The 26,310-nt window shown below is 47.0% G+C and overlaps 1 protein-coding gene and 1 long non-coding RNA gene across 5 annotated transcripts in view; one reads left to right on the top strand and one right to left on the bottom strand.

Moving 5' to 3' along the window:
* LOC142564634 (uncharacterized) overlaps window positions 1–26,310 on the bottom strand; it is an 82,626-nt gene that overhangs the window by 24,521 nt on the left and 31,795 nt on the right. The window lies entirely within an intron of this gene.
* Window positions 12,152–26,310, top strand: part of LOC142564632 (uncharacterized) — a 38,047-nt gene continuing 23,888 nt past the window's right edge. For all 3 annotated transcript variants that reach the window (XM_075675705.1, XM_075675701.1, XM_075675704.1), the window contains exons 1-2: window positions 12,152–12,262; window positions 24,344–24,406. In XM_075675705.1, the coding sequence (XP_075531820.1) occupies window positions 12,245–12,262; window positions 24,344–24,406 (81 nt within the window). In that variant the 5' untranslated portion in view covers window positions 12,152–12,244. The remainder of the gene's footprint in view (window positions 12,263–24,343; window positions 24,407–26,310) is intronic.

Below are 26,310 nucleotides of genomic sequence, written 5' to 3'. Positions count from 1 at the left end.
CCGAATTCGCAAGGCTTTACACCACAAACCAAGAAATCGTTCCAGAAGTATTTGGATGAGATATCAAATCTATAGACGACTGTGTCAAGAGTGAAAAGAGCCTCTGCCATCATTCCACCAGCACGGATATTGGCCGAGTCACCCAGGTACCTGAACAACAAATATTCTGGGTCTTCAGATGTACCTGCAACCTCTTAAGCACGAACGACGATGGCGAAAAGCGTTCCGTCAGCTTGCCTTTCCTTAGTGAGCTTCCTGGTATTGTCAAATACCATTTGTGCCAAGTATATTTTTTCAGTGAATGCAAGCTTTGTCATCCCACATTCTTGTTAAAAATCATTCCTCTTTCTCATCCCAACATAAAAGGCCAACCAATTCTTTGCTCATACTTAATGCCAGTCACTGTCTAATAGCATAACATATGTGTAGCAGTATTTTCGAGTGTACGTTGCTATGTGCAATTCCTCTTCTGAAATAGCTGATGCGGCATTGGCGCGTGTATTGCATTAATATTTGCACTGTGTGCTATGTAGCATTAGACTTTTCCTAATGTTTTTGGCTTTCAGTGTTTGCAAGGTAGAGTGGCTTCTTTCTTGAATGCAAGCTTTCTCATTTCCATACTTAATTCCTAGTCTCGTTGAGAATTACTATTCCTGCTCGACAGCCTGTGTTTTTGCGCAAGCTACATTGAAGTGATCTATTGGGGAATCTTGTTTCACTGCTGTCGCAATTGGTACTCCTCGCTGTGTTACGTTTCTCGAATGTGGGAGCCGGGTCAGTTGCATTGGGAGACAGTTTCTCGAAGCAAGTACCTGTTCCTGCAGTCTGCGCAGCGACATAGACTCCGAATTTACACACGCCATGATTCGTGCTTCCCATTGCGTCCTTTCCCGCTGCTGCCGTGTGCAAATTTTGCTTGTGGCCTTCCTCGGCCATGATTTGGCGTCAGCGGACATTATCATACGTGAAAACATGGTCAGTAGTGTATGAACTTGATAGTCACTTGGGTGGAAAGGCCCGAAAAAGTTGCTGCAAAATGAGGATGCCCGCAACACCGACCATGTCCATATTTAGAGAATTTGGGGCACCCAGTGTGAGTTCCACACCAGCGGCACGCAAAACAACAAAAATAAATGTGCAGGTTCGAAAGGAGGTAACGCTAAAATGCCGGGTACTTCATGTCGCCATGGTGTCTGCGGCTGCAGATGCTTGCTTCGCTCGATTGCTTTGCAATGCAAGTTGCTAATCTTCAGTGGTGACTGTCCGTGCAAACAGGTAGGACACACTGTTCAATCTGCTTGTGCTGCTGGTTGTTACTTGTTACCAGACTACCATGTGCGACGAAGCCAAGCACTATGCCTGCAGTGGGACGGTTGAATGGGCCGTGAGCGACCCGTGTGCGTGTATACTCACTGTTGTCATGTGAATAATAGCCAATGTATAGTGTATAGTGCCAATGCATTATGTTAGAGGTATGATTGCATAGTTACAGTGATTAGAGTGATTATGTAATAGTGATTTGCTTGCATAGCCTTATTTCAATACTGTGCCACTTGGTCATGGTTGCCCTGTTGCATTTCCCGGATGTGGCGGCCTGGTCAATTGCATTGGGCAAAAGCATCTGCTCCTGCAGTCCGCACATCGACATAGACTCCCTGTTTACACACACCGTGATTGAAGTTCCCGTGCCGTCCTTTCCTGCCGCAGCCGTGTGCAAATTTTACTTGTGGCCTTCCTCGGCCATGATTTGGCGTCAACGGGGGCTATCATACGTGATTACATGGTTCGAAGTGTACGAGGTTGATATCCACATGGGTGGAAAGGCCTGCAAAATGGCGATTGCCACAAAACAGACCATGCCCATATTGAGAGCAGGTGGTGCACCAAGTGTGAGCAACACATTAGAGGCCCACGAAAGAACAAAACGAAACGTGCAGCTTGGAAAGCGGGTAACGCTAAAATGCCAGGTAGCTCATGTCGCTTTGTTGGCTATGGCAGCAGATGATTGCATCACCCAATTGATTCGCAATGCAACTTGCAGCGACTGTCGATGCAAACAGGTGGGACACTGTCCAATCTGCTTGGGCCGCTGGTTGTTACTCGTTACTAGACTCCCATGTGCGACGAAGGCAAGCACTGTGCCTGAAGTCGGATAGCTTAATGTTCTGTGCGCGGCCTATAGTGCGTGAACGCTTACTGTTGTCATGTGAACCTTAGCCAATGTATGGTGTATTGTCTGAAGCTTATGCGGTGATTGAATGCCGAGTCTCATTTGATCATGGTTTCCATGTTATGTTTCTTGGATGTGGCGACCTGGTCAGCTGCAACAGTCTCACGAGGTAACCATCTGCTCCTGCAGTCCACACAGGCACAATCACACCCAATTTACACACACCTTAATTGGTGCTCCCCGTTCGACCTTTTCATCCTGGGGAGTAGGCAAATTATGTTTGCGGGCTTTCGTCAGATGTGATGTGGCGTGAACGGAAACCACCATACGTGATTACATGATACGAAGTGTATGAAGTTGATAGCCACATGGGTGGAAAGGCCTCTGCAAAAGCGGCTGCAATATGCTGATGCCCAGAAAACCAACCATGCCCATATTGAGAATGTGAGGCACCAAGTGCGAGTTACACATTAACGGCCCGCGAAAGAACAAAAAAAAAACGTGCAGGTCGGATAGGAGGTAACGCTAAAATGCCGCGTAGTCCATGCCCCTCTGATGGCTGCGGCAGCAGATTACTGCGTCACTTGTTTGCTTCGCAGTGCAAGGTACGGCGACTGCCGATGCAAACAGGTGGGGCACTGTTCAATTTGCTTGCGCTGCTGATTGTCGCTCGTTACCAGACCACCATGTGCGACGACTTAAGTGAGCTTCTCAGCGTATCTCGAGATGCAAGGTATATTTCTGCTCGTGAACGAGAAGGCGCACTGCTTTTCTTCTGCCAATAAAGTCGCACGTCCTGTTCACTCACTTGTGGGTTGTTTGTATGGGCGTCAGTAGAGACCCTTTGGTCTCCTGGCAATTTGAATGCTCCAGCTACGCGGCAGCCTAGGCAATGAGGCATGCTGCATAGGCAGCAGGGCGAGCACGGTGCGTACCAGCGCATGCGACCGGCAGAAAACGGCCATATTGGATTTTGCTCTAAAAAAACCCCTTCCACTTCGCGCAAATAACGAAATTACGCAGCTCGATCCGCAAGCAAAAATTCACCGAAAACATCAAAGAGAAGGCGTACCACCGTCCCGTACTGACAGCCCTCGCCAACGCGACCACGACTAACACAGAAGTTTAATATGGCCAGAAAAACCTTAACCAAACAAGAAAGTCTAGACATATGGCAATGGAACTGCAGAGGCTACCGAAGGAAGCAGGGCCTACTTCAACAATATATTCACACACAACAAACCGCACCCAACATTACTGCGCTTCAGGAAACGGCCACCACACCAACCCTAGGAGGATACACAAGCTACGAAACCCAGGAAAAAGGAAGGACGGCAATCTTAGTCAACAAAGCGATCATAGCCATAAGCCACAATAGGATAGCCGAAGAAGACATAGAGCACGTGATCGTAGAAATTGTCCCAAAGAAAAAGAAAGGGGGTAGCATCTTCATCGTAAATACCTACAGCCCGCCGAAACAAAAGAAAGACAATTTCCAAGAGCTCTTCCAAGGCGCCAGCAAACTGGCAAAGGGCAACAAGCTAGTCGTCTTAGGTGATTTTAATGCCAGGAACAAGACCTGGGGATACAAGAATTTCAACGTTAAAGGAAAGACACTAGCAGAAGCGGCAGAGAATGCAGGCTACATCCTCCTCACAGACCCCGAAAATCCGACCAGAATAGGCAACAGCGTCAGTACCGACACTTGTCCGGACCTTACTTTCATCAAAGGACGAAGGCAGGCGAAATGGCAAAACCTGATGGAAAATCTGGGGAGCTTTCACTATATACTCAAAACCCAAGTGACTTGAGACAGACTTAAACAGCAGCTAGGAAGAGTCAAAATCACTGATTGGAACGCATTTAGAGAAGCATGTGACGGACACCTCAGCGAGGGAGGGATCAAATCGATTGAAGAATGGGGAAACATACTCAAGCAGAAACAAGGCGAGCACACCAAAGAGGTCAAAAGAACAACGCAGACACCCGAGGTGAACGCCAGGCTTCTTAGGCTATGGGAAGCCAGACGCGGCTTAGCCAAGAGGTGGAAAAGGCAGAAACACAACAGGAAGCTCAGACTTAAAATAGCAGAAATTACAACGAAAGCAAAGGAGTACGCAGCACAATTGGCGAGAACGAACTGGCAACACTTCAGCGACTCCCTGAACCGAACCCTGAGCACAGCTAGGACGTGGCATATTCATAAAGCGCTCATCGATCCGACTAAAACCAAGGCAGAGAATAACAAAGCAATACATCGGCTAATCCACCAATTCGAGGGAACCGACGGGGAACTCTTGGGCAAAGTGCGTGTCAAATTCTTCGGGGACATCAACCCGGCGGCAGATACAGGGGGTTACCGGGGAAAAGAAAATCCAAGTTTAGGCAGACCCATCACTCGTGAAGAGGTCTATGCAGTAATCAGAAGCACAACTAGAAACACGGCAGCGGGTGCGGATAAAATTAACAACGCATTCATCCGCAATCTCAGTGACGAGCTAATCGCAGAACTAACCGACTTCCTCAATAAGCACTGGGCAGCGGAGATTGTCCGCGAGGATTGGACACATGCATAGGTAGTTATGATACCAAAACCGGGCAAAAAGCTACAAATCGAAAACCTAAGACCCATCTCCCTCAGATCATGCATAGGTAAGTTGCACGAGAGAGTGGTCACGATAAGGCTACAACAATACATAGAGGATCACGAATTATACCCCCACAGTATGTTCGGATTCAGGACCCAAGACGTACTATTACAGGTCAAGGAAGAAGTCTTAAGCAACGTTCCCAGGAACGGAGAGAACGTGATAATGGCATTGGACACTAAAGGAGCCTTTGACAACGTGAGCCACGAAGCCATCCTAGCGGGCTTGGACGACCTAAACTGCAGTAGGAGGGTTTTCGGCTACGTCAAAGCTTTCCTCTCCAACAGAACAGCTACGATAGGGCTAGGAGTACTCCGCTCGGAGAAGTTGCATACCCCCAACAAAGGAACCCCCCAGGGATCGGTCATTTCACCAACGCTATTTAAGAGCAATGATCGGCCTAGCGAAACAACTCAAAGAGGTCGAGGGCATACACCATGCCATATACGTCGACGACATAACCATTTGGACTAACATGGTACCACTCAAAGAAAAAGAAGAAAGACTACAAGAGGCTGCGACTTGCGTAGAGAATTACGTGAGGGCAAGAGGGCTAGCCTGCTCCACCGAGAAATCTGAGCTGCTCAGAGCCTGGAGAGGGAAACAGAATCGCATGGTCCCGACTAGCGGCGAGCTCAAGCTTGGCGTCTACCTCGAGGGAAAACTAATACAGAAGAAAACGCTCATAGGAATTTTGGGCATGTGGATACAACCGAACCAATGCTACTCACGCATCCTCGCTCTACTCAAGGTATCAACTCTACAAGTCGCTCGCATGATAACGCGCCTCTTCCGCAGACGCTCAGGCATGCGAGTGGAAGACACGCTAAAGCTGGTTAAGAGTCTGGTGATCAGCCGGCTTACCTACAGTCTCCCTTACTACAACCCAATCAAGAGCGAGCTTCAGCAGATAGACGCGATCATACGCAAGGCATACAAAACCGCGCTTCACCTACCACAATGCACATCCACGGAGAAGCTCTTGGCACTAGGACTTCATAACACTTTCGAAGAACTCAGAGAGGCACAACATGTTGCTCAGCTGCGCAGACTACAACAGACTCCGCCTGGCAGGGAGCTTCTGCAGAAGTTGAGATGCAGCGAGCAGATGCAGGAAATCCAAAGAACCACGACTATCCCGGACAAAATACGAAACACAATCAAGGTAGCTCCCATTCCTAAGAACGTAGACCCCAATCTACACGAAGAACGCAGGAAGGCGAGAGCCGAATACATCCAAAAGTCACTAGCTCCCCAGGCAACAACGGTATACGTGGACGCAGCCACATACACCATGAGGGCAATACAGACCAACCCGAACGCAGCAGCGGCGGTGATAAACTGGCACATGCGAGAAATCGTCAGCGCGTCCCTACGGGACTGCCCGGTCGTCGAGGCAGAAGAAGCGGCCGTCGCTCTAGCGGCAGCGGAAGGCTATCGGACTAGGCGGTCCTTAACATACTAACCGACTCTCAAACAGCATGCCGAAACTACATGTTAGCAAGAATAGGTCAAAGAGTGCTCCTCGTACTCCGCTCCGAAGATAACCCCACACAGAACCCAGAAAAAGAACAACTAATTAGACACACGATAGTGTGGACGCCGGGTCACACGGACGTGGAAGGCAACCGTGAGGTCGACAGGGTAGCTCGAGGATATACTGCATACCGAGCAACCTCCGCCAATGACCTCGAGGAAACTGAGCCAGTCCCCAGAGAATACTCGGCTATCCTAAATCACTATAAGGGCAGCAGAAGCGGTATCACCCGCCGCATAGCTCTCTCACTAGAGAGGACTCCGCACCTTGGACGCTGCTACAGCCGGGTGCATATCCGAACTTAAACACACTCAGCAAAATACAACCCACACAGAACACTGACAAATGCGCATTCTTGCCAGGAAACACCCACGCTCTACCATATAACGTGGGCCTGCCAGAAAACAAATGCGGCACCAATAACAACAAACCCGAGTGCGGAGCAATGGGAAGCAATGCTCTCCAGCGACCGTCAGGACGTCCAACTAGGGCTGGTCTGACGGGCCCAGCTGGCAGCGGCATCCAGCAGAGCCCTGGACTGGGGGCAGACGGCCAATGCTAAGCAGATGGAAGACACCATCTGACTCCGCGAAATTCATCAAATTTTTCCAGACCTCAGTAAACGTTTTTCCTCCTCCTCCTCCTCCTCCTCCTTCTGCTTCCTGGTTGAGCACCGCCATCTGGCGTCCGCCCCACTTAGTTGCCACTAAGTTGCGCTGCCGCTGCTTATTTTCGTACCCCTGTGGAAGGTACAGTTTCCCTTCTCTAAAGTTGGTTCTTTATTCTATGGTGCAATCTTGGCCATGAATGCGAGCGAGGCCGGCCGTTTTCTTTGAGTTTTGCGTGGGAGCGCGAGGTTTTCAGCCGTCGTCGCCAACCGGCGTCTGATCACCCCGCGGATTGCGGCCGACGAGCTGCTTCACAGGAGAAGGTCCGGTATACAACAGGCGCCGCACCGTCAAGATCAATGAGCGGCCGCATTCGCGCCCTGTCCGCTTGTGCTTGGACGCTGCGCATGTTCGCGGAGTTTCTTTGCATGTCTAGCACGTGCGCTTTCCCTGAGGCACAACAGGCGTCGCACCGTCGAATGATGCGTGTCTACCCAAGCCTAATCCCAGTCCTTCTAGCCACCATTCTAGGCACAGCCGTCATTCTGGCTTAACGATGATTGTATGCCTAAGTATAATATTTACAGCTAAATCAAAGGTTTACGAAATGAAACCAAGACTAAAGGCTAAAAGCAAAACCAAGCTTTCGCTCTGCATATCCAAGGTTAACTGAGCAAGCCGCAACCAATTTGTTCCTCGGCAAAATCGTAGTCTTTCTTTTACCGCCTTGCGTGTATCAGCCTCCATATCGAGCTCATTTTAAAGCGTTGCGACTCGTTTCAGAAACTCATCGTGGACATCTTCCATTTTATGTAGTCCAGCACGGACGCCGCAGTGTATGCCCATGAACTTGATTTCCTCTCCATTCTCAACCATCCCCTCGTCAACCTTTTGTGACCCTCCGTGCGCTGCACGCTTTACGACCTTTGTTGCCATATGTTTAACTTAGCTTTGTCTAATGCTACCGCGCAACCTTTTAAAGCACGTAGCTACAAGCAAAGGCCGATACGCACAGAAGACACATCTTTAAAGTGCGACATATTATTTATGTCACGCTTCGAGGCATCAGTACCCTGCGCCCTCTGTGGAAGCGGCATCGACCGCAAAGGCCTGTTCAATGACCCGGAAAAGCTGACCGTGACGGCGAGAAAGGAACGAGTGTCAACGCCTTTCATAGAAAGAGCGTGAATCCCTGTTTTTAAATTCCCTTGTCCTTGCTTCAGAGCAGGGTTCGATGGTCGGACATTAGGTACCAAGTTCTGTGAAAATCATGACCCCTCTGATTGGCCGCACCAATGTCATCTAATTCCTCGTAGAGGAAACTAGCGAAAACGATTATTTTAACAGGGGACACGTTTGGTGCAGTGAGGTATGTGCAGACGTGTATTCTGAGACATGTAATGATCTAAGGCGTTTAAAGAACTCCTGCACGGATTGTGCTGCCATATCAGGAGCCAGTTGTCTATATGAAAAATAAACCTGTTTCTCCTTTTCTTCAGCCATCTGGCCTCCTGTCCTGACTGTCGAGCAACCCTCAACGATAGTGTGACGGACGACGTCGTGGGCCCGTTTGAAAGCTTCATGAGCTCAGTATAGTGCGGGCCAAGTAATATGTTTTTAGCCACCCACTGGCGTAGACAAGTTACAATATAATTTACGCTCGAGTCTAAAACCTCGAACCCGAAAGCCGGTTCATGATAGCACATAACGCAAATTTCAGCAGCGGAAGCCACAATGGTGTTGCGCAGATTGATGCCATGTTTTTATTTTCACCAGTTTAGTAATAGTCAAAGCTCGAATGTGGACTTTATTTTCTGAAATTGTTTCTTGCGGACGTTATACTCACTTAGATGATAAAAACAGTGCGAAAGGCAGTAATACGAAGTCAATACAGGAGCTTGAAAATTCGGCACGAAAACTATACTTTACATAAAGAAGGACTAAGAAAGGCATAACTATGAGTATAGAAATAAATGTGCCTGTGTACTTCTGCAATTTCGTAATGTTATGTATATATATATATATATAAAAGTGAAAAAAGTTAATTTTTTAACTGAACAGGCTGAATGTTTGATTTTTCAAACAAGGCTACGTGACAGCTTATCGATTATACTGACAGTTCTGGTTACCACCACACTATTTATTAGAACAGTGCGTCGAACCCTGAGTGTATAAAGAAATATTCGCGTAAGTTAGTAGTAGCTTAGACAGATTTCCAGTAAACATAATGCTCTTTGGCAACATACCGAATTAATGTGCTCGCTAGCATGTGTACCGGTATACAAAGTACATCTCGTTAGTAATTACATTATTGCCATTTCTTGGGCGTGTTCACAAACTGGAAAGCATTCGCTGGCGCTAAATATGCTTTCCAATTAAGTTACATTATTGCTTCAACTCGTTGCACAGAAGGATGCGTAGAATCTGTTATGATAACAGGAATTACAATATATTTTTTTTACACACTGGGTAGAAACGCTCATCTTGGCATGAGTCTTCCGGTGCAGGCTCAACCTTTCAGAACAAAAAGAATATTATTGTTATATACATAGCCTTTACTTAATAAATTACCATAGTTCTTCTACAGGAAGCATGTGGAAGATAAGCAAAGATTAGTACAATCTGCGCGTCATGAGTGACATTTGAAGAACATTCCGTCGAGATCTTTCCTCACGGCTTCTTTCTAGACAGAGCAATTAAAGTGATGAGGCCTGTCCTATTTTAGTTTATTACAAACGGGGCTTACCGCCGTGAAGACTGCGGCAGGAAGTGAACAAGGGCCGAGCTCGGACCTTGATGCCATTTACTAAGCCTATGAAGACACATTCTCGATTTAATTGTATTAATTAATTTATTCCCAACCTTTCTATATTGAAAGTTCATGTGAACATATGCCTAGAGATGGTATGGTATGGTATGATTAACTTTATTCACGTCCTCAAGATCAATCCTTAGGTTGACACAGGCGGCTTCCACGTCGGGACAGTAAGGTTTAACCTTATCACCGTATCGGGCGCCTTCTGGAGGGCCTGTACTTGATCTAAAAGAAGTCCGCTGTGAGGGACTCGTCGCCACCACTTTCTTTCCTATAGGACTTTCACAGACTGTGACAATTGTCACAGCCTGTGAAAGGCACGGGCCACTGTCAAAGCATATGATCCAGTGTAATGATGCCATTACACTTCTCACAATTGATTGGTACCTGTCTTTCTGGATATAACTTGTTATTAAATTTTAGGCTTGGATAAGTTCTTGTCTGGAGCAATCACAGAGTCAGTGCTTGAGCTCTATTGAGCTTAGCGTGTGGCACTCGAAATTCCTTTTTTTCATGTAGTAATGCCTTTTGATTACAAAGCTTTTGGTAAAGTCTTAAATAGCCATCTTGGAGTCACTGTAAATTCGTGTCGACTTACTATTCCTTGAAGCCCATGCTATCGCTACTGTGACGTCATGACTGTAATAGCATCCTGAGTGACACCATCTGCATCTACTACTACTGCCGTAATTGCTTTTTTTCCTCTATGACCCATGCAGCATCTACAAAACCCGCATGTTATCTGTCATGTTCTATCTCTTGCTGGAGAGCTCTGGCCCTTGCCTTTAGTATTTCCACGTTGTGCACCGGGTGCATATTTCTGGAGAAAGGGGTCATCTTGATTACCTGTCTTTTGCTCTCGTTTAGTTCTACTGTGTCTTCACCTGAAATTTTCGATACGGTTGGGCACCACCTTACCACTTTTTTCACGCGGCCACATATGTCTGCGCCGTGAAGACTAAATTACTCATAGGGTAGACCAATTTCTAGAAAGGCTGCAAAGGCGCAGCGTTAACAAACAGAGCGAAGCAGCTAAGCTTAACGTAGACACGACTTGTGCACAAATATAGTTACGTGCCTTCTCATAAAACAACTGCCCCATTTTCGAAAGAGGTGTTAATTACATCCATCAAATATGTCAGCCCTCTCGTTTTTCTGCCAATGCGTAGATATCAATCACATGTAGCCTCGGCACTGTCCCTATCATTTCTTAAGTTTGATTCCAATATTTTCTGTGGCATTCTTGGGTAGGTTGTCAAGGTAGCCTTGGTAAGAGGACAATTTAATACTGCAATAATTGTTGTTGTTGTTGTCCTGTATAGATGTGGCACAGACCCACAGGGGTGGATTGGCCACGAATGGGGTGTTTAAATCAGGGGCGAAAAATAAGAAGAATTTCTGAATGCTCTAGCTCCGTCTTTGTCTTCATCGCCACGGACATTTGGTCTTAAGGAGAATGGTCGTGCGAATCTTTTTTTCGGTGGTTGAGCAATTCATATTGTGATATATAAGACAATAAGTAGCCCATCTACCAAAGGTCACGTCCATGAGGCAGTATGTAAACAATACCTAAAAAAATATGCTGAATTCCGTTAGTGAAAGTGGTCCTAAGACCTTCTAACTGCGACGCTGCTTCTCATTATCGCCAGTGCACGTTCTGAACAATTTCGCGATAATTCCTGGAATTGCAGTGTTTGTAGGCCGTAACAGGTAAAATTCACGTTCGACAAGAAGAACCTTGTCTTTAAATACGAAACTGCCAACATCGAAACCTAAACCCAACCTGCTGAGGTGAATCCTACCCTAGTGAAGCCAGCGCTGCAATTATATATTTGCCAATGCATTAAAAACAACGTACGATATCATTGGTCAATAAATAAAATATGCAAGATTTACGAGCCCCGTGACGTAGCAATTCCCAGTAATCACAATGTCAAACGCAATGAACAGGTACTTTTACCATTGCACGAGATAGCAGAAAATACTGTTATTTTTCACCAGCCTGCACTTCAAAATATATATGCCAATAATCGGCGCGATTTATTTTTCTAACCGAACCTAAATTCTTCCTTGCGTCACTTGTGCACCACTAATGACTAATATATAAAATTACTGTGAACATTTATTTCTATTTGCCTACCTTTTGCTTATTTATATGTTGTGCCGTAGTAATTGTTGACATAATACGACATGTTCCTTACAGTCTATAATACTGCCGATATCTCAATGGCGGCATGTCATTTTGTTAAAAGGTGCATTTTCTAGCACGCTGCTTCCTACAATTTTGACGGCTGACCTTATACCGCAAGGCGCCTCTTGACATTTTCGGCAATAAATAACACAGCACCGTAAAATATGATTATATAGGGGGCAGGGAACTGCTAAACGGGCTCTACTATTTATTCTTATAGTTCTTTTCGATGTATACGCTACGTCTCATCATTTTTTGCGCCTGCTATTGCAGCTATGCTGGTGCCAGAAATTGTAAGTTTATTCAATGGTTTGAAGTAATTTAGCCATTCAGAAGCATGCATTACAGTTGTCCCTATGCTTGGTCTCCCAAATCTGTTTTCAATATACCTTAAAATCACAAATAGCACGATGATTTATCAGTGCTTGGGTGAATACGCCAGTTGCTGAATGCTTGCGAAAGAAGGTGTTTCGCATGACACAAATTCAATAAGAAACGTGGATAATAAGAGAATAATAAGAAACCCGTGTCAAGCTTTATTTAGTAGATCTTTTCATGTAAAGAGAACCATCTTGAGCTGCTTCTTCTTGGAAATCTTCTAGGAAAATAAAGATTTAAAGGCTTGTACGAAAAATTCTTGAAATCCAACGCACTCCTTGGTTTGCGTGCAAAGCGGCGCTTTCGCCCCGTGGCTTATTAAATGCTATAAACTTGCCCACTTCATCTTTGGCTCGTTCGCGTAATGAAACTGCCGCAACCACTAGTGCTCTGACGCACCTATGTTTCGCAGTGTGAAACACGCGATGACCTTATTACATCAAAATGCTAGTCGACGTTGTCACAATCTATGTATGTGTGTTTCATGACCTATTTTTGCAACCATGTTTTCACTGCAACGGTTTAGAATAGAGCCGATAAGAGAACCCTATAAAAGCCTATAAAAGAATATGAACTTATCGAACTATTTTCGTTTCCTCTCTTAACTACCATCTAAGTGATGTGCCGGAAACACACGAACATTGTCTTACTAAGTGCAAGGACCCCATCCTCCCTTCAAAAACATTTCAGCGAACGGATAAAAAAGGATTTGAACACCCCCATCCCCCACTGTGCGATATCTTTCGTTAACTGTTTCAGATGAAGTGTTTGTTATGTTTTGTTTCTAGTGAAATTGCGATGCTTCTGGTAAACGTGGTAAACACATATGCATGATCGTCACGCAGAAACAACAGTTCTCTCAAGAATTACATTTGCTTGATATACATGTCTATTGTGGCCATTTACGAGCTATTCTTTGTCATCTGTAGGTGATCATCATCATGTGGGGTTTATATGGGGTTCATCATCGCTTGTGGGGCTGGCTCTCGAGTGTGATCCGTGCTATGGGCGTGATCGGTTCGCCGCATCTTCGACTCGGAATAAACGTAGCGACAACTGCTGCGTCACAAGTGGTGAAATGTGCTCTTCGGTCCTCCGTCCTCTGACTCCCCGCTCAACCTCCTGGAACTTCGATCGGGTCGCCGATTGTGCCAGCTGTCCTCCAGCATGTCGCAGGACGAGCCAACAGGCACATCTACTTCTACCATCTGGGCCTCGGCTAGCCCAGCCTCCCCGTATTGGATTGTCAGTGAACACCCGCGTGATCCCCATCTGTTTGCTGGACTTCGCGGTGAAGACGTCGAGGATTGGCTGGATGACTACGACCGAGTGAGTTCGGCTAATCGTTGGGACGACGCGTCCAAGCTACGTCACCTCGCCTTTTATCTGACAGGAGTAGCGAAGACTTGGTTTTTCCACCATGAGGTTGATTTCACGAACTGGGGCGCTTTCTAACAGCAGCTCCGCTAAATCTTCGGCACACCAGCTGTTCGTTCCGCCCTCGCAAAAAAGACACTCGACACTCGCAAGCAACACCCCGGTCAATCTTATACGTCGTACATCGAGGATGTGCTTCCTCTTTGTCGACGCGTGAACACGGCCATAACTGAATTAGGCAGCGTTCGCCACATCATCAAAGGCATCGGAGCTATTGCTTTCAATGCTTTAGCCATCCAGAACCCCGCCACCGTCGCTGATATCGTCGCTACTTGCCAGCGCCATGACGAACTTGAATCAGTACGTTTGCAGCCAGACACCACTGCAAGCACTACCGCCAACGACCCTACGTTACGAGCAATGATACGCGCAATAATTCGAGAAGAGCTCCAGTATCTTGGCTTAGCCGCAGGGCCCATGCCTTCTCATGCCTCCGAAACCAATCTGCGAGACGTTATCAAGGAGGAATCGGCATCCATGACTGGTGCAGCGTACGCGGACCCTCTAACCCCTAGGGCCCCATCAACGTACGCACAAGTAGCCGCAGCTACTCCAGTCATCGTTCCACCGATGCCTCCAAAACCAACACTGGCCCACATCGCTTCCATGACTACCAGCGCACCTACCCAAACCAGCTATCCACAGTGGCGTCCTCCTCGTCCCATCTGCTACTACTGCGGCTATCGTGGCCACATAGCACGTTTTTGCCGCAAGCGCCAAGACGCACGTTTTTGCAGCATCGCAAGACGAGCGTCGCAGATATGACGTATACGAACAGGATGACTTTTCACCCGGAGCTACTTTCCAACGTCTAGGGAGCTTCCGTGACCAACGCCGTCCTTATGGTCCACCGCGCTGACGCTCTCCATCGCCTACTGTAGCATCCGAGACGGCTCAGAGGTACCGTCCTGCGAGACGCCGCTCGCCATCACCCCTTCGCCGCTCTACGTCCCCACTGAGACCTGCTTCTCAATTCGCCGACCGTCGTCCGGAAAACTGAATTTGGCAGCTTTAGAAGGAAAAGGTGCATCGAACGACAGGACAGAAATTCCTTTATCGTGTCCGTGCAATGTGATATTGGTTGTAGTAGAAGGTGTACAAGTAGAAGCTTTAATAGACACTGGAGCTAGTGGTTCAGTCATTCACCGCAAATTGTGTTCGCGACTTCGGAAAGTTACGACCCCTGTGATGGACCTACGCTACTCGCCGCTCAAGGGACCGCCATCAGACATATGGTCATGTGCACTGCTCGTATTTCCATCGATGGACTTCTGCATTACGTACAATTTGCAGTGCTAAGTTCGTGTGCCTATCAGCTCATGTTGGGATTTTCTTTCTACGGCCTCCGCCTCCGTCTGCTGTGGGCAACGTTCTCCACATGACCGACACGACCTATTCACCTCATGCAGATGACGCACCACTTCACTTGCTTGCTGCAGAAGATACCGCGCTACCTCCTCGCCTTCAAAGCATTGTTACTATGCCGTCGGATGTGATTGACTGCGGCGACGTGATCGTATTACCATCTGCATGCTGTCTCGCAAGAGGGATAGCCTTTGCATCAGGGCTCGTTAGGTTATATCATGGCTCTGCACTTCTCTACGCTACAAACTCGACCTCCGAAAATAATCTCATCCCTAAAGGCACTACATTTGCTTGCGCCACTGAATCGGAGTCTATATCAGTTGTTTCCTTTAAAGCAGCTTCCTTTGAAATTCCTTGTACCGGACGGGCCGCATCTCCTTCAGCTCTTGCAGCTGCCAACAGTTCCGACCTGACACCGTCGCAGTCACAACAATTGCTCGCTTTGCTCCGAAAACATGAAGCTTCGTTTGACGCGCATTCAGCTTCCTTGGAAAAGACTGATTACGACCCTTCGTATAGAGACAGATGGTACATCGATCGTGCGCCGTAGACCATATCGCGTATCGCTAGCCGAAAGGAGAGTCATTGACGAGGATGTCACCGACATGCTCCAACGCAACATAATACACCCCTCTGCTAGCCCTGGTCTTCCCCCGTTGTTTTGGTTCGGAAAAGAGACCGCTCTGCTTGATTTTGTGTCGACTACCGAGCTCTTAACAAGATCACACGCAAGGATGTATACCCTATGCTGCGAATAGACGATGTCTTGGATTCATTGCAGGGTGCTGAGTATTTCTCCAGCATCGATCTGCGTTCCGGCTACTGACAGATACCTATGCATTAGGACGATCAGGAGAAAACAGCGTTTTCAATACCAGATAGGCTCTACGAGTTGAATGTCATGCCATTCGACCTCTGCAACGCACCCGCAACGTTCGAGCGTACGATTGACACCGTTCTTCGTGGCCTGAAGTGGAAGACTTGCCTATGCTACCTGGACGATATTGTCGTTTTCTCGCCAACCTTCTCTCAGCACCTGCAGCGTCTGGATAAAATCCTCACATGCCTTGCCAACGCTGGACTTCAGCTAAACACCAAAAAATGCCATTTTGCGAGCAGGACGATCAATGTACTTGGTCACATTGTGAGCAATGATGGAATTCGTCCTGATCCTGACAAGGTTTCGGCAGTTCGGCACTTCCCTCGTCCCGAAAAGACCAAAGATTTGCGTAGTTTCCTAGGCCTCGCTTCGTATTTCGCCGATTCATACGAGGCTTCGCCTCGACAGCGTCGCCTCAGCACAAATTACTGGGTTGTAATGCTCCCTTTGTGTGGTCTCCCGAATGTGAATCTGCGTTCACCCATCTGAAGCGCGCTCTCATATCTGAACCAGCACTACGCCATATTGATAAAGCTGCCCCTACCCTCCTGCATACGGATGCTAGTGTTCACGGCATTGGTGGCATTCGCCTACAGCGAGACGACACCTTAAGAGAGAGGGTCGTCGCTTACGCAAGTCGCGTCCTGACAAACGTCGAAAAGAATTACACCATCACGGAGCAGCAATGCCTAGCTATCGTTTGGTGTGTACTGAAGTTTCGACCTTATCTTCATGGCCACCATTTCACCATCGTTACAGACCATCATGCATTATGCTGGCTTTCGACGATGAAGAACTTGTCTGGACGGCTTGGTCGGTGGATCCTTCGTGTGCAAGAATATGACTTTACTAGTACCTACAAGTGCGGAAAAAACACCAGGATGCAGACGCGCTTTCTCGCTGTCCGCTTCCTACGACACCATGCAATGGACCTCCAACTACCATCCGTGAGAAGCTTTCGCACGAACCCTGTTCACATGCTTTCTTGTTGGCCACTGTAGACAAGATGCCTACACACGACAACAGATTCTTCCAATCTCATCAACTTGCTGACTCTTACTGTCGGCGCATCATAGAACACCTTCAAGGAGCTTCGCGCCCGCCTAACGCCCGCCTTCGTCGACAGCTGACGCAATTTAAGATTGACAACCGCGTCCTGCACCGTCATGTCTATCACCCTGATGGTCAACGCTGGGTTCCTGTCCTGCCACGCTCTCTACGTGCTCACGTCCTGCAGGCTTCTCACTACGACATGACTGCTGGTCACCTTGGTTTCCAGAAAACCTATAACCGCATTAAAGGTCGCTTCTGCTGGCCTGGATTGTCCGCCAGTGTAGCGAGGTATGTCGCTTCTTGCACCCTAGGTCAGAGTCGAAAGCTCCCTACATCAGCTCCAAACGGACAACTGCAGGCGGTTCCTTGTCCGTCGCGACCATTTGAAGTCGTTGGCATTGACCTGTATGGTCCTCTACCTGTGAATCTCACCGGTAAACGATGGATTGTAACAGCCCTTGATCACTTGAAACGCTACGCCCAAACAACTTGTGTGAGTTCTGCCTCAGCCTCTGAAGCTGCTGCATTCATACTTCAATCCTTAATACTGCACCACTGTGCTCTTCGCGTCCTCCTGAGCGGCCGTGGAGAAGCATTCCTCTCGCAATTGGTAGACGAAGCACTCAGAGCCTCCGGAACCATCGACAAGACAACTTCCAGTTACCATCCGCAAACTAACGGCTTCAGAGAGCGATTTCATCGCACGCTGTCAGACATGCTAGCCATGTACATCGAACCGGATCACAGAAACTGGGACGCAATTTTGCCATTCGTGACTTTTGCGCATAATACCACCGTTCAACGCACGACTGGTTACTTGCCATTCTACATTGTCTATGGTCGTTCGCCCTGTTCCTGTCTTGACGTCTCTTTCTTCACGCCAACTGTCAATCAATGTCCATCCTCCTGTGAAGAATATGTGTCCCGCATTCTGCGTTGTCGCCAGCTCGCCCGCATCAACACCCAAGCACGGCAACTGCACCGCAAGCAGCATTACCACGCCTCTCATCGCGTCGTGTGCCTCCGCCCTGATACCGAAGTGCTACTCCGGACGCCAGTTCGTACTCCTGGCTTGTGTGAAAAGTTTCAGCTTCGGTTCATCGGGCCCTACAAAGTCGTGGAGCAGACTTCTCCGGTGAACTATTGCGTGGTACCAGTTATTGTTCCAAATGAATGCCCCACCGCTCAGGTTGTCCACGTTTCCCGTATGAATCCTTTCACGAGGCGTTCGCCACCCCTTTGAATTGCCGCCAAGATGGCCGCTCTCGCGCGAGGGGACACTACTGTGGCCATTTATAAGCTATTCTTTGTTATCTGTACATGATCATCATCATATGGGGTTCATATGGGGTTCTTTTTCATCATCGCTTGTGGGGCTGGCTCTGGAGTGTGATCCGTGCTGTGGGCGTGATCGGTATGCCGCATCTTCGACTCGGAATAAACGTAGTGACAACTGCTGCGTCACTCTATATAAAACACATTTATGCAAAATGTGACATGTGAGTTTCTCTTTTTTATTCGCGCCTGCGCATGAGGTTGCGTCGGAGGATTTTTCGACATACAGGTGACAGAAGGAGTGGCGAATGAATCAGTCCTACACAACTTCACTGCAAACTGCCACTAGTAGAGATATTAGGTTTTTGCAACATTGTGCAATGCCGGCTGCAATTTATTTAATACATTTTGTCTGTAAGGTGATAAGGTGAAACAGCAGATAAGGGACAGATGCCTGCAGAAAAAGAGTGCGCTCAAAAACAGTGAACCGAAAGTTTTCATTCAGGAAAATTTAATTCGCTTCCACAGCGAACTTCGTCGAGCTGTGAAAGAGAGCGCAATAGCAAAACGCTATGATTTCGTCTGGTATGTAAATGGCAAAATTCTTGCTCCAAACTCCAGTGGAGCAGTTACCACTGTTATTAGGTGTAAAGACGACCTTGGTGAACTATAACGGATTACAGGTTTGTTCTTTTGTGTTCAAAGAAAGTATGATAAATGAGACTCGCTATTATTTGTCTGATGATATTAACCAAGCAGTGCCAAAGTTTTCGACGGCTATTCACAAATTTATTCACCTCAATACTAGGTCAGTGAAAAACAATATATTGTGCTTAGAAGAATTTTCTGTCGGCTTCTCTTTTCAATTTTCTGCAATAATGTTAACAGAGACATGGAGCACTTGTGACTATGATGTTTTCAGATTGAAAGACTATACTACTATACATACTACGTAAATAGGCAAAATGTCCGCGGTGGTGGTGTTGCACTATTGCTCAGCAAGAATTTAGAAGGTCAATTACTTGACTCGTACACTGCAATAACCGGAGATTATGAAATTATGTCGGTTTGTACGCAAAGCACTGTGTTTTCTGTATGTTACCACCCTCCGGACGGTAATATTTCGTCATTTCTGGAGTTCTATGACCTGTTTATGGCTTCTGTTGTTCAGCGTCACAATCAAAAAACATTAATAGCTTGGGGCGACCTTAATATTGATATGAATATTTCCAGTCCGTCTGCTAGAGATTTTATTAAATGCATTGTGTCTAATGGTTTTGTTCACCTGATTAATATACCAACAAGAGTCACAAGTGAAAGCCATTCTGTGCTTGATTTATCTATCACTAACTCTATACAGACAAATGTTATATCGGGCGTTTTATTGTGTTCCATTAGCGATCACCTTCCTGTGTTTGTTTGCATAGAGAAACCTGGTGTAATGCGGAGCAAATCTGCATCACTCACATACCAAGCAATTACAGAGACATCACTGACATCCTTCGGGGACCACCTTGTGAAAATAGATTGGAGCACGACAGCTGAACTAGATGACGCAGATTTAGCCTATAATGCGTTTATTTATACATGTAAACAAATTTATTACGACTGCTTTCGTCCTGTGACCCGCATGAAAAGTCGCAAAACTCGCAAGCCCTGTATAACGTTAGAGCTCCTCGGAGAAATACCAACCAAACAAAAGTTACACAGAATTTCTTTGTGCAATCGTCAGGCAGAGGACCTTGCGGTCTTTAAGAAATACAGGAATAAATTGACTTAAAAACTGCGATCTGCAAGAATTTCCTATCACCTATCACTTGTAGATGTCAAGAATGCTCGACATAGTGCACTATGGGCAAGATTAAGTACTCTCTTACAGCGTAATAGTGCACTTACAGCATTAACCAAACTAATATTGAATGAAAGGAAGCTTGTGGTTTGGAATTGGCTAATGTATTCAAACGTTTTTAACAAACCTGACTAGTAGCGCTGCTCAATCTGATTCTAGCAAATACATGGACATTCCTATTGATGAACCAGTCTTCCTGCATCCGGTTACGGAAGGTGAAGTAGTGTCAGTAATAAGAAATTTCAGCAACAGCAGTAGCTGTGATGTTGATGACATGCGAATTCTGCCGGTCAAGCATGTAGCTGAAGGTATCCCTCCCGTACTTCCTCACACCTTTAACATCCGTTTAATAACTGCAGTTTTCTCAAAAAAGATATAGTTAGCCAAAGTCGTTGTCCTTTTTTAAAAAAAGGAGATCGAAATGTTCTTGCTAATTACAGACCAATTGCTATTCCACCACTGTTCTCAAAAGCCTTTGAAGGAATGCTTCATCTAAGACTGTCTAACTTCATTCATAAACTTAACCTTCTAACACCATTTCAGCTCGGCTTCTGCAAAGGCAAATCAACTGTGTCTGCATTGCTCGAACAAAAAGAATGTATAATACCGCAACTAGAAAACAAAGCTATTGTCATTGGTATGCTTGTGGATTTTTCAAGGGCTTTTGACCTCGTGAACCATAAAATACTGCTTCATAAATTACAGCACTATGGTATCTGAGGGAAAGCACTATCATTATTGAACTCTTATCTATCACTTAGGCAACAAGTGGTACCAATTAATGGTATGAAGTCTGAACCAAAACCTCGCATGTGCGGTGTCCCTCGAGGAAGTACGCTAGGACATTTACTCTTCAACATTTTGATAAATGATATAATAAATATTAACCATGATGTAAAGTTTGCCATCTATGCGGATGATACAAGTCTGTTCTTTGCCGGTAATAACATTTCCGAACTTATTGATCAATACAACGTTGCAATGAAAGCCCTCGAGGATTGGTCCATTGCTAATTTAATGAAGATAAACGAGGGTAAGACTAACGCAGTCATTTTCAAACCAAAAAATAAACATATCCCACCACATGAAGATATTATCTTGAATTCACGTCCTGTAGAAAAAATAGAGCAGTTCAAATGCCCAGGGGTTATATTTTTCTGCAGTGTGTCATGGGACTATCACGTTATTTACGTCTCAAACAAAAAAGCTCAAATCACTGGCGCTCTAGGTCGTTCAAAAAACATCCTTCATGCACAAACTAAAATGCTGATTTACAACTCAATCTTCAACTCTCATTTGAAATATTGCCACTTAGTTTGGGGTACCACAACCTTCACTAACTTTGAAAGTATTCACCTAATCCAAAAAAGGTATCTCCGACATGTGTATAATACGTCATACCGACATCCAGAGAGACAGAGAGAGAGAGAGAATCAACGTCTATACTGAGCCCTTAGTAACGGTTGGTGCGCGCTCGCACCAGATGGCATGGAACCTTCTTCTCCGGTCCCATATGCGTCCAGCAGTTCCTGGCCCCTAGCCGCCAGCGCAAGCTGGGTCGGTAAGTCGGGGCTGGACAACAACGTCTCCCATCGCTCGGGGCGGTTCGGGCTGGGGAGGGGGGGGTAGGGACGGTGGGGTGTTCTTAATCTTAGTGCACTCTCCAAGGATGTGTGCTAGAGTGCCTTTTGATTATCTGTAAAGCGGGCATAAAGTCCCATGGTCTGTTGGGAACATCTTGTGCAAGAGCACGGGATGCGCTAGCGACCCCGCTTACGTGCGTCGCACGATCGTTTGCTGCGTTTGGCTGAGTTGCGGATGTGGACGGGGAAGCCTACTCTGCCGCTTCTGTACATTTGTGTGATTTCTTTGTAACTTGTCACGGGGTGCGGTAGCTCTGGCTCGTCCTCGGCCCGGATTGACAGTTCTCGGGCATAGTGGTCGGCGAGTGCGTTGCCTTCCACTTGCGAGTGAGCCGGGACCCACACGAGCTCAACGGCCTGTCTCGGTGATTTGCATTTGGTGAGGATCGCTAGTGCCGCGGGAGAGATGTTCCCCTTGCTGTAGCTTCTGTAGGCGGTCTGGGAGTCTGTGACCGCGGTTCTCACTCCCTGTTGTGCGAGTGCGAGGGCCACGGCCACTTCTGCTTCGGCTGTATTCGTCGTCCGTATCGACGTGCCTGTGACCAGTTTATCGATGGTGGTGACTACCACTGTTGCTCTGGTTCCGAGCTTGGGAAGCGAGGCGTCCGCGTAGAGAACCTCGGGGTCCTCTTCCAGCTGTCGAACCATTGCCTTGGCCCGCGCAGAGCGTCTCTCGTCGTTCCTCCCATGTTGCATCTTCCGGGGGAGGGGCTTGGTCTTAATAATGTCTCTCCACGTTGTGGGGAGTGGAACCGTTGTCGGTTGCTGTTCAATGGCTCCTATCTTGCTTCGGGCGACCTGACCGTGCTCTGTCCGGCTCAGCCTTACTCTGTGGCGGGATAGTTGTGTTTCCACCAGCTCTTCCGCCGTGTTTTGGGCACCCACTTCCAGCAGCTTCTGCGTTGACTAGTAGACTGGGATGCCCATGGCGAGTGTGACTGCTTTCCTTATCGTCGTGTTCAGCATCTCGCGGTTCACCTTCGCAAACTGGAGGTACGGGGTGGAGTACGTTACGCGTGACACGAAGAATGCCTGCCTCAGGCGCAGTGTGTCTTCTTCTTTGATTCCTCTGTTCCGGTTGGTGACTCTACGGATCATGCTCAGGACCTGCTCTGATGTGGTCTTGATTTTGTTGACGGCTGCGTGCGCCTTGCCGTCGCTGCGCAACAGCAGGCCCAGTTTCCGGGTCTGCTGCGTTGGCTTGATCTCTGTGCCGATGATGGTGATAATTATGTTGGGCGGCGGCTCTTTCTTTACTCTTACGGGCTGTACCATGAGGAGCTCCGATTTCCGTAGAGCGCAGCTCAGGCCGCAGATCGTGGCATACTCGTGGACGGTCGTTGCCGCTCTCTGCAGGGCTTCCTCCGCCCAGGCATCAGAATCCGCGCGGTTCGTCCACACCGTTATATCGTCGGCATAGAATGCGTGGCCCACGCCCTCGATCTGATTGAGTAGTTCGGGCAGGGGCAGGAGTGCTAGGTTGAAAAGCAGAGGCGACAGGACCGACACCTGTGGGGTACCACTGTCTCCGAGCCCCACAGGCTCTGACCGTTCCTTTCCTATCCGGATAGTTGCCGTTCTGTTGGTTAGTAAATCTTTAATATAGCCTTAGGTCTTGCGGCCACACACCGTCTTGCGAAAGTTCTCCAGCAGGCTGGCGTAGTACACGTTGTCGAAGGCCCCCTTGAGGTCCAAAGCCAGTATACCCCGGGGCGCGTTCCTCGTTGCTCTTTCAATCCCTAGTTCGTGTAATTGGATCAGGACGTCTTGGGTGCTCAGGTGCTGGCGGAATCCATACGTGGTCGCCAGTTGCCGGAGACCATGTATGGATTCGCTCGTCACATTCTAAGACTACTAAAACGTAATCAACAAATCTAAACACACCTAGTACTTGCAGGGGTATTAGTCGCTGTTATTTATTTATTTGATACCTGCTTCGCCTTTGAAGGCATTACAGCAGGGGGATACATAAAATAAGCATCTTATATGAGACCAATATAGAAACTAATTGCACAAAGCGTGGTAAAAATCATGATTCGACAAAATGGATACAATAATAGGCGGAAGATGATTCTACTCTGTTATACATCTAACAAAAAATGAATAGCGCAAGACGTCACCTGAAAGGAAAATTCCTTCACTTTGAGACTGTGTTCCCTTCTTTGGTATATATAGGACGGCATGTTCTGTCTAATCACACAAAGAAATTGTCACTCAAAACGGGAGGAATACACGATTCAATGTAGATACTGTCCTTATGCTTATTTTTCTTCTTCTTCGTCTGGTTCCTTGTGTTTGCCGACGATCCTTTAATGTGACATCGGCAGGCTCACGAAGGAGACTTTGCACATGCGATTTGGGTACGTCAAGGAACACAAGTTTGCAAAGGATAAACCATACATTATTTGCACATGGTGTCATTTCGTTCTTTTTGCGCATTATAAGTAAGTGGAAGCAACTGATGTGTTTAAATATTCCCGTTTTTTATTTCCAGCTAGGCAAGGTCAACCTTGGCGCAATTGGTGGGAAGCTGTTGAGGCTACACCTAATCCAAGCCGTAAATACACCTCCCGTTTTATACTCGCATTTCACCCACAACATTCACAACAAAAACTTGGACAGGAGTTAGACTTGACATAAAGGGAGTGTTTTCAACCTTTCCGCTATCTACGCAGACATGGCGCCTAACTCACGTGGCGCCCACATACGGAACGGCTTATCCGAAAAGAATAGCGGACGCAAACATTGCTTAAATGGCTAACTTTGTCTACATACTGCGACCACAAAATGTAGTTGTCTTCAATCTATTAGTGCTGACAGCATCTTTGCAGCTGTTGTTATTTCTGCTAGAAGCATATTGTTATGAGTGGCGGTGGCGAGCGGAATAACTGCAATAAAACCCTTTACCTAACAAGAAAGTTCCTATGGGGAATTTGTTTACTTTTTTATTTGTTTTTTATTATGTAATTTTATACATACCAAATGAAACATCAGCCAGCTTCTTTTACAGTGAGAAAATAATTCGGCAGTCAATTGAGACTGGAAATCTTGCTGGAGCATTATTGATTCATGTTTCTAAAGCGTTCGATTCAGTAGTTCATAAGATACTTTTGCATTAATTAAACTCTATTAGTATATCTGGCCCAGCACTCCGATTATTACGTAACTATTTCAGAGATATAGAATATTGTCACGTGTCTCCAAAATGGACTGGGGACGTTTAATGGGGACAGCTGGCTTATGAAAAATAACGGTGACAGAATCAGGCTATCAAGCGGGCCGGTGGTTGCACGCGCACTTCTTCCTTCTTAGCCTTACTGTCTCTTCTTTCGCACTGTCCCCACTACTGCAGGTGGCATTTCCCCCCTTCTTTGAAAAGAGAATTGGCAGGATGGTTAAGAAACAGTGTAAACGAAACAAAAACTTTGCCAAGCAGATGCTAGCGCAATGAACACAGTGACCGCCACAGGAAAGACACAAGTACAAGAGTGCAAGCGCGACGTGCACAGTCTAAAGAAACGGGCGTAACCACATTAGCTGCACATATGAGCTCAAATATAAAGAAAGGAATAAATCAAGAAAACATAATCAGGAACGCGCAACATATGGCTTCATACGCACGACGTGAACAATGTCCATATATGTGTGCGTGTGTGTGAGCCGCAGTGTCCGGAGTGACTTCGTAGTTCACGTTACTAATACGGAGCAGCACTTTGTATGGTCCAACATACCGGTTAATCAACTTTTCATTAATGCCACGGCGTCGAACGGGTGTCCACACCCACACTTGATCGCCGGTGTTGTAGCATACTTGTCTGTGGCAGATGTTATAACGCCGTGCACGTGTGTGCTTCTGTTCACCCATGTGAAGCCCCGCAAGCTGGCGAGCTTCCTCAGCGCACTGGGCAAATTTTTCGGCGTCACTTGTTAGGCGCTCGTCGTCTTGATACGGTTGCATAGCGTCCACCATCGTCTGAACTTCGCGGCCATAAAGGAGACGAAATGGTGTAAAGGGCGTCGTTTCTGGTACAGCGGTATTATACGCGAAGTTCACGTAAGGCAAGATATGATCCCATGTTTTGTGCTGGACGTCGATGTACAGTCAACCACAAAAGTTTACGGGACGCAGGATCTGCCGAGAAGCTGAATTCTCGCGAAGCGTGGCCACACAGCGTCGATATAAATGTTCCAGCATGTAGTAGCCTTCCCCACCTAAACAGTGATTCATTCAATACGAAGTGCCATGCCTTAGTAGTACAGGAATTCACATTTGAAGGGGAAACCGGATCCCGTAAACTTTTGCTGTTGACTGTACATATAAATCACGTCCGTGATGGCCTCTTTTAAGTGATCCGTAAGTCCATTGGACTGCGGTTTCTTAGCAGTAGTCTTTCGATGCGTAGTGTTGCTCAACTGAAAAATGTCGTCCATGAGCTGAGCTGTGAACGCCATCCCTCGGTC

This window comes from Dermacentor variabilis, chromosome 11 (assembly GCF_050947875.1).
Source record: "Dermacentor variabilis isolate Ectoservices chromosome 11, ASM5094787v1, whole genome shotgun sequence".
Taxonomy (NCBI): Eukaryota; Metazoa; Arthropoda; class Arachnida; order Ixodida; family Ixodidae; genus Dermacentor; species Dermacentor variabilis.
This window is presented reverse-complemented; position numbering and strand designations above follow the sequence as displayed.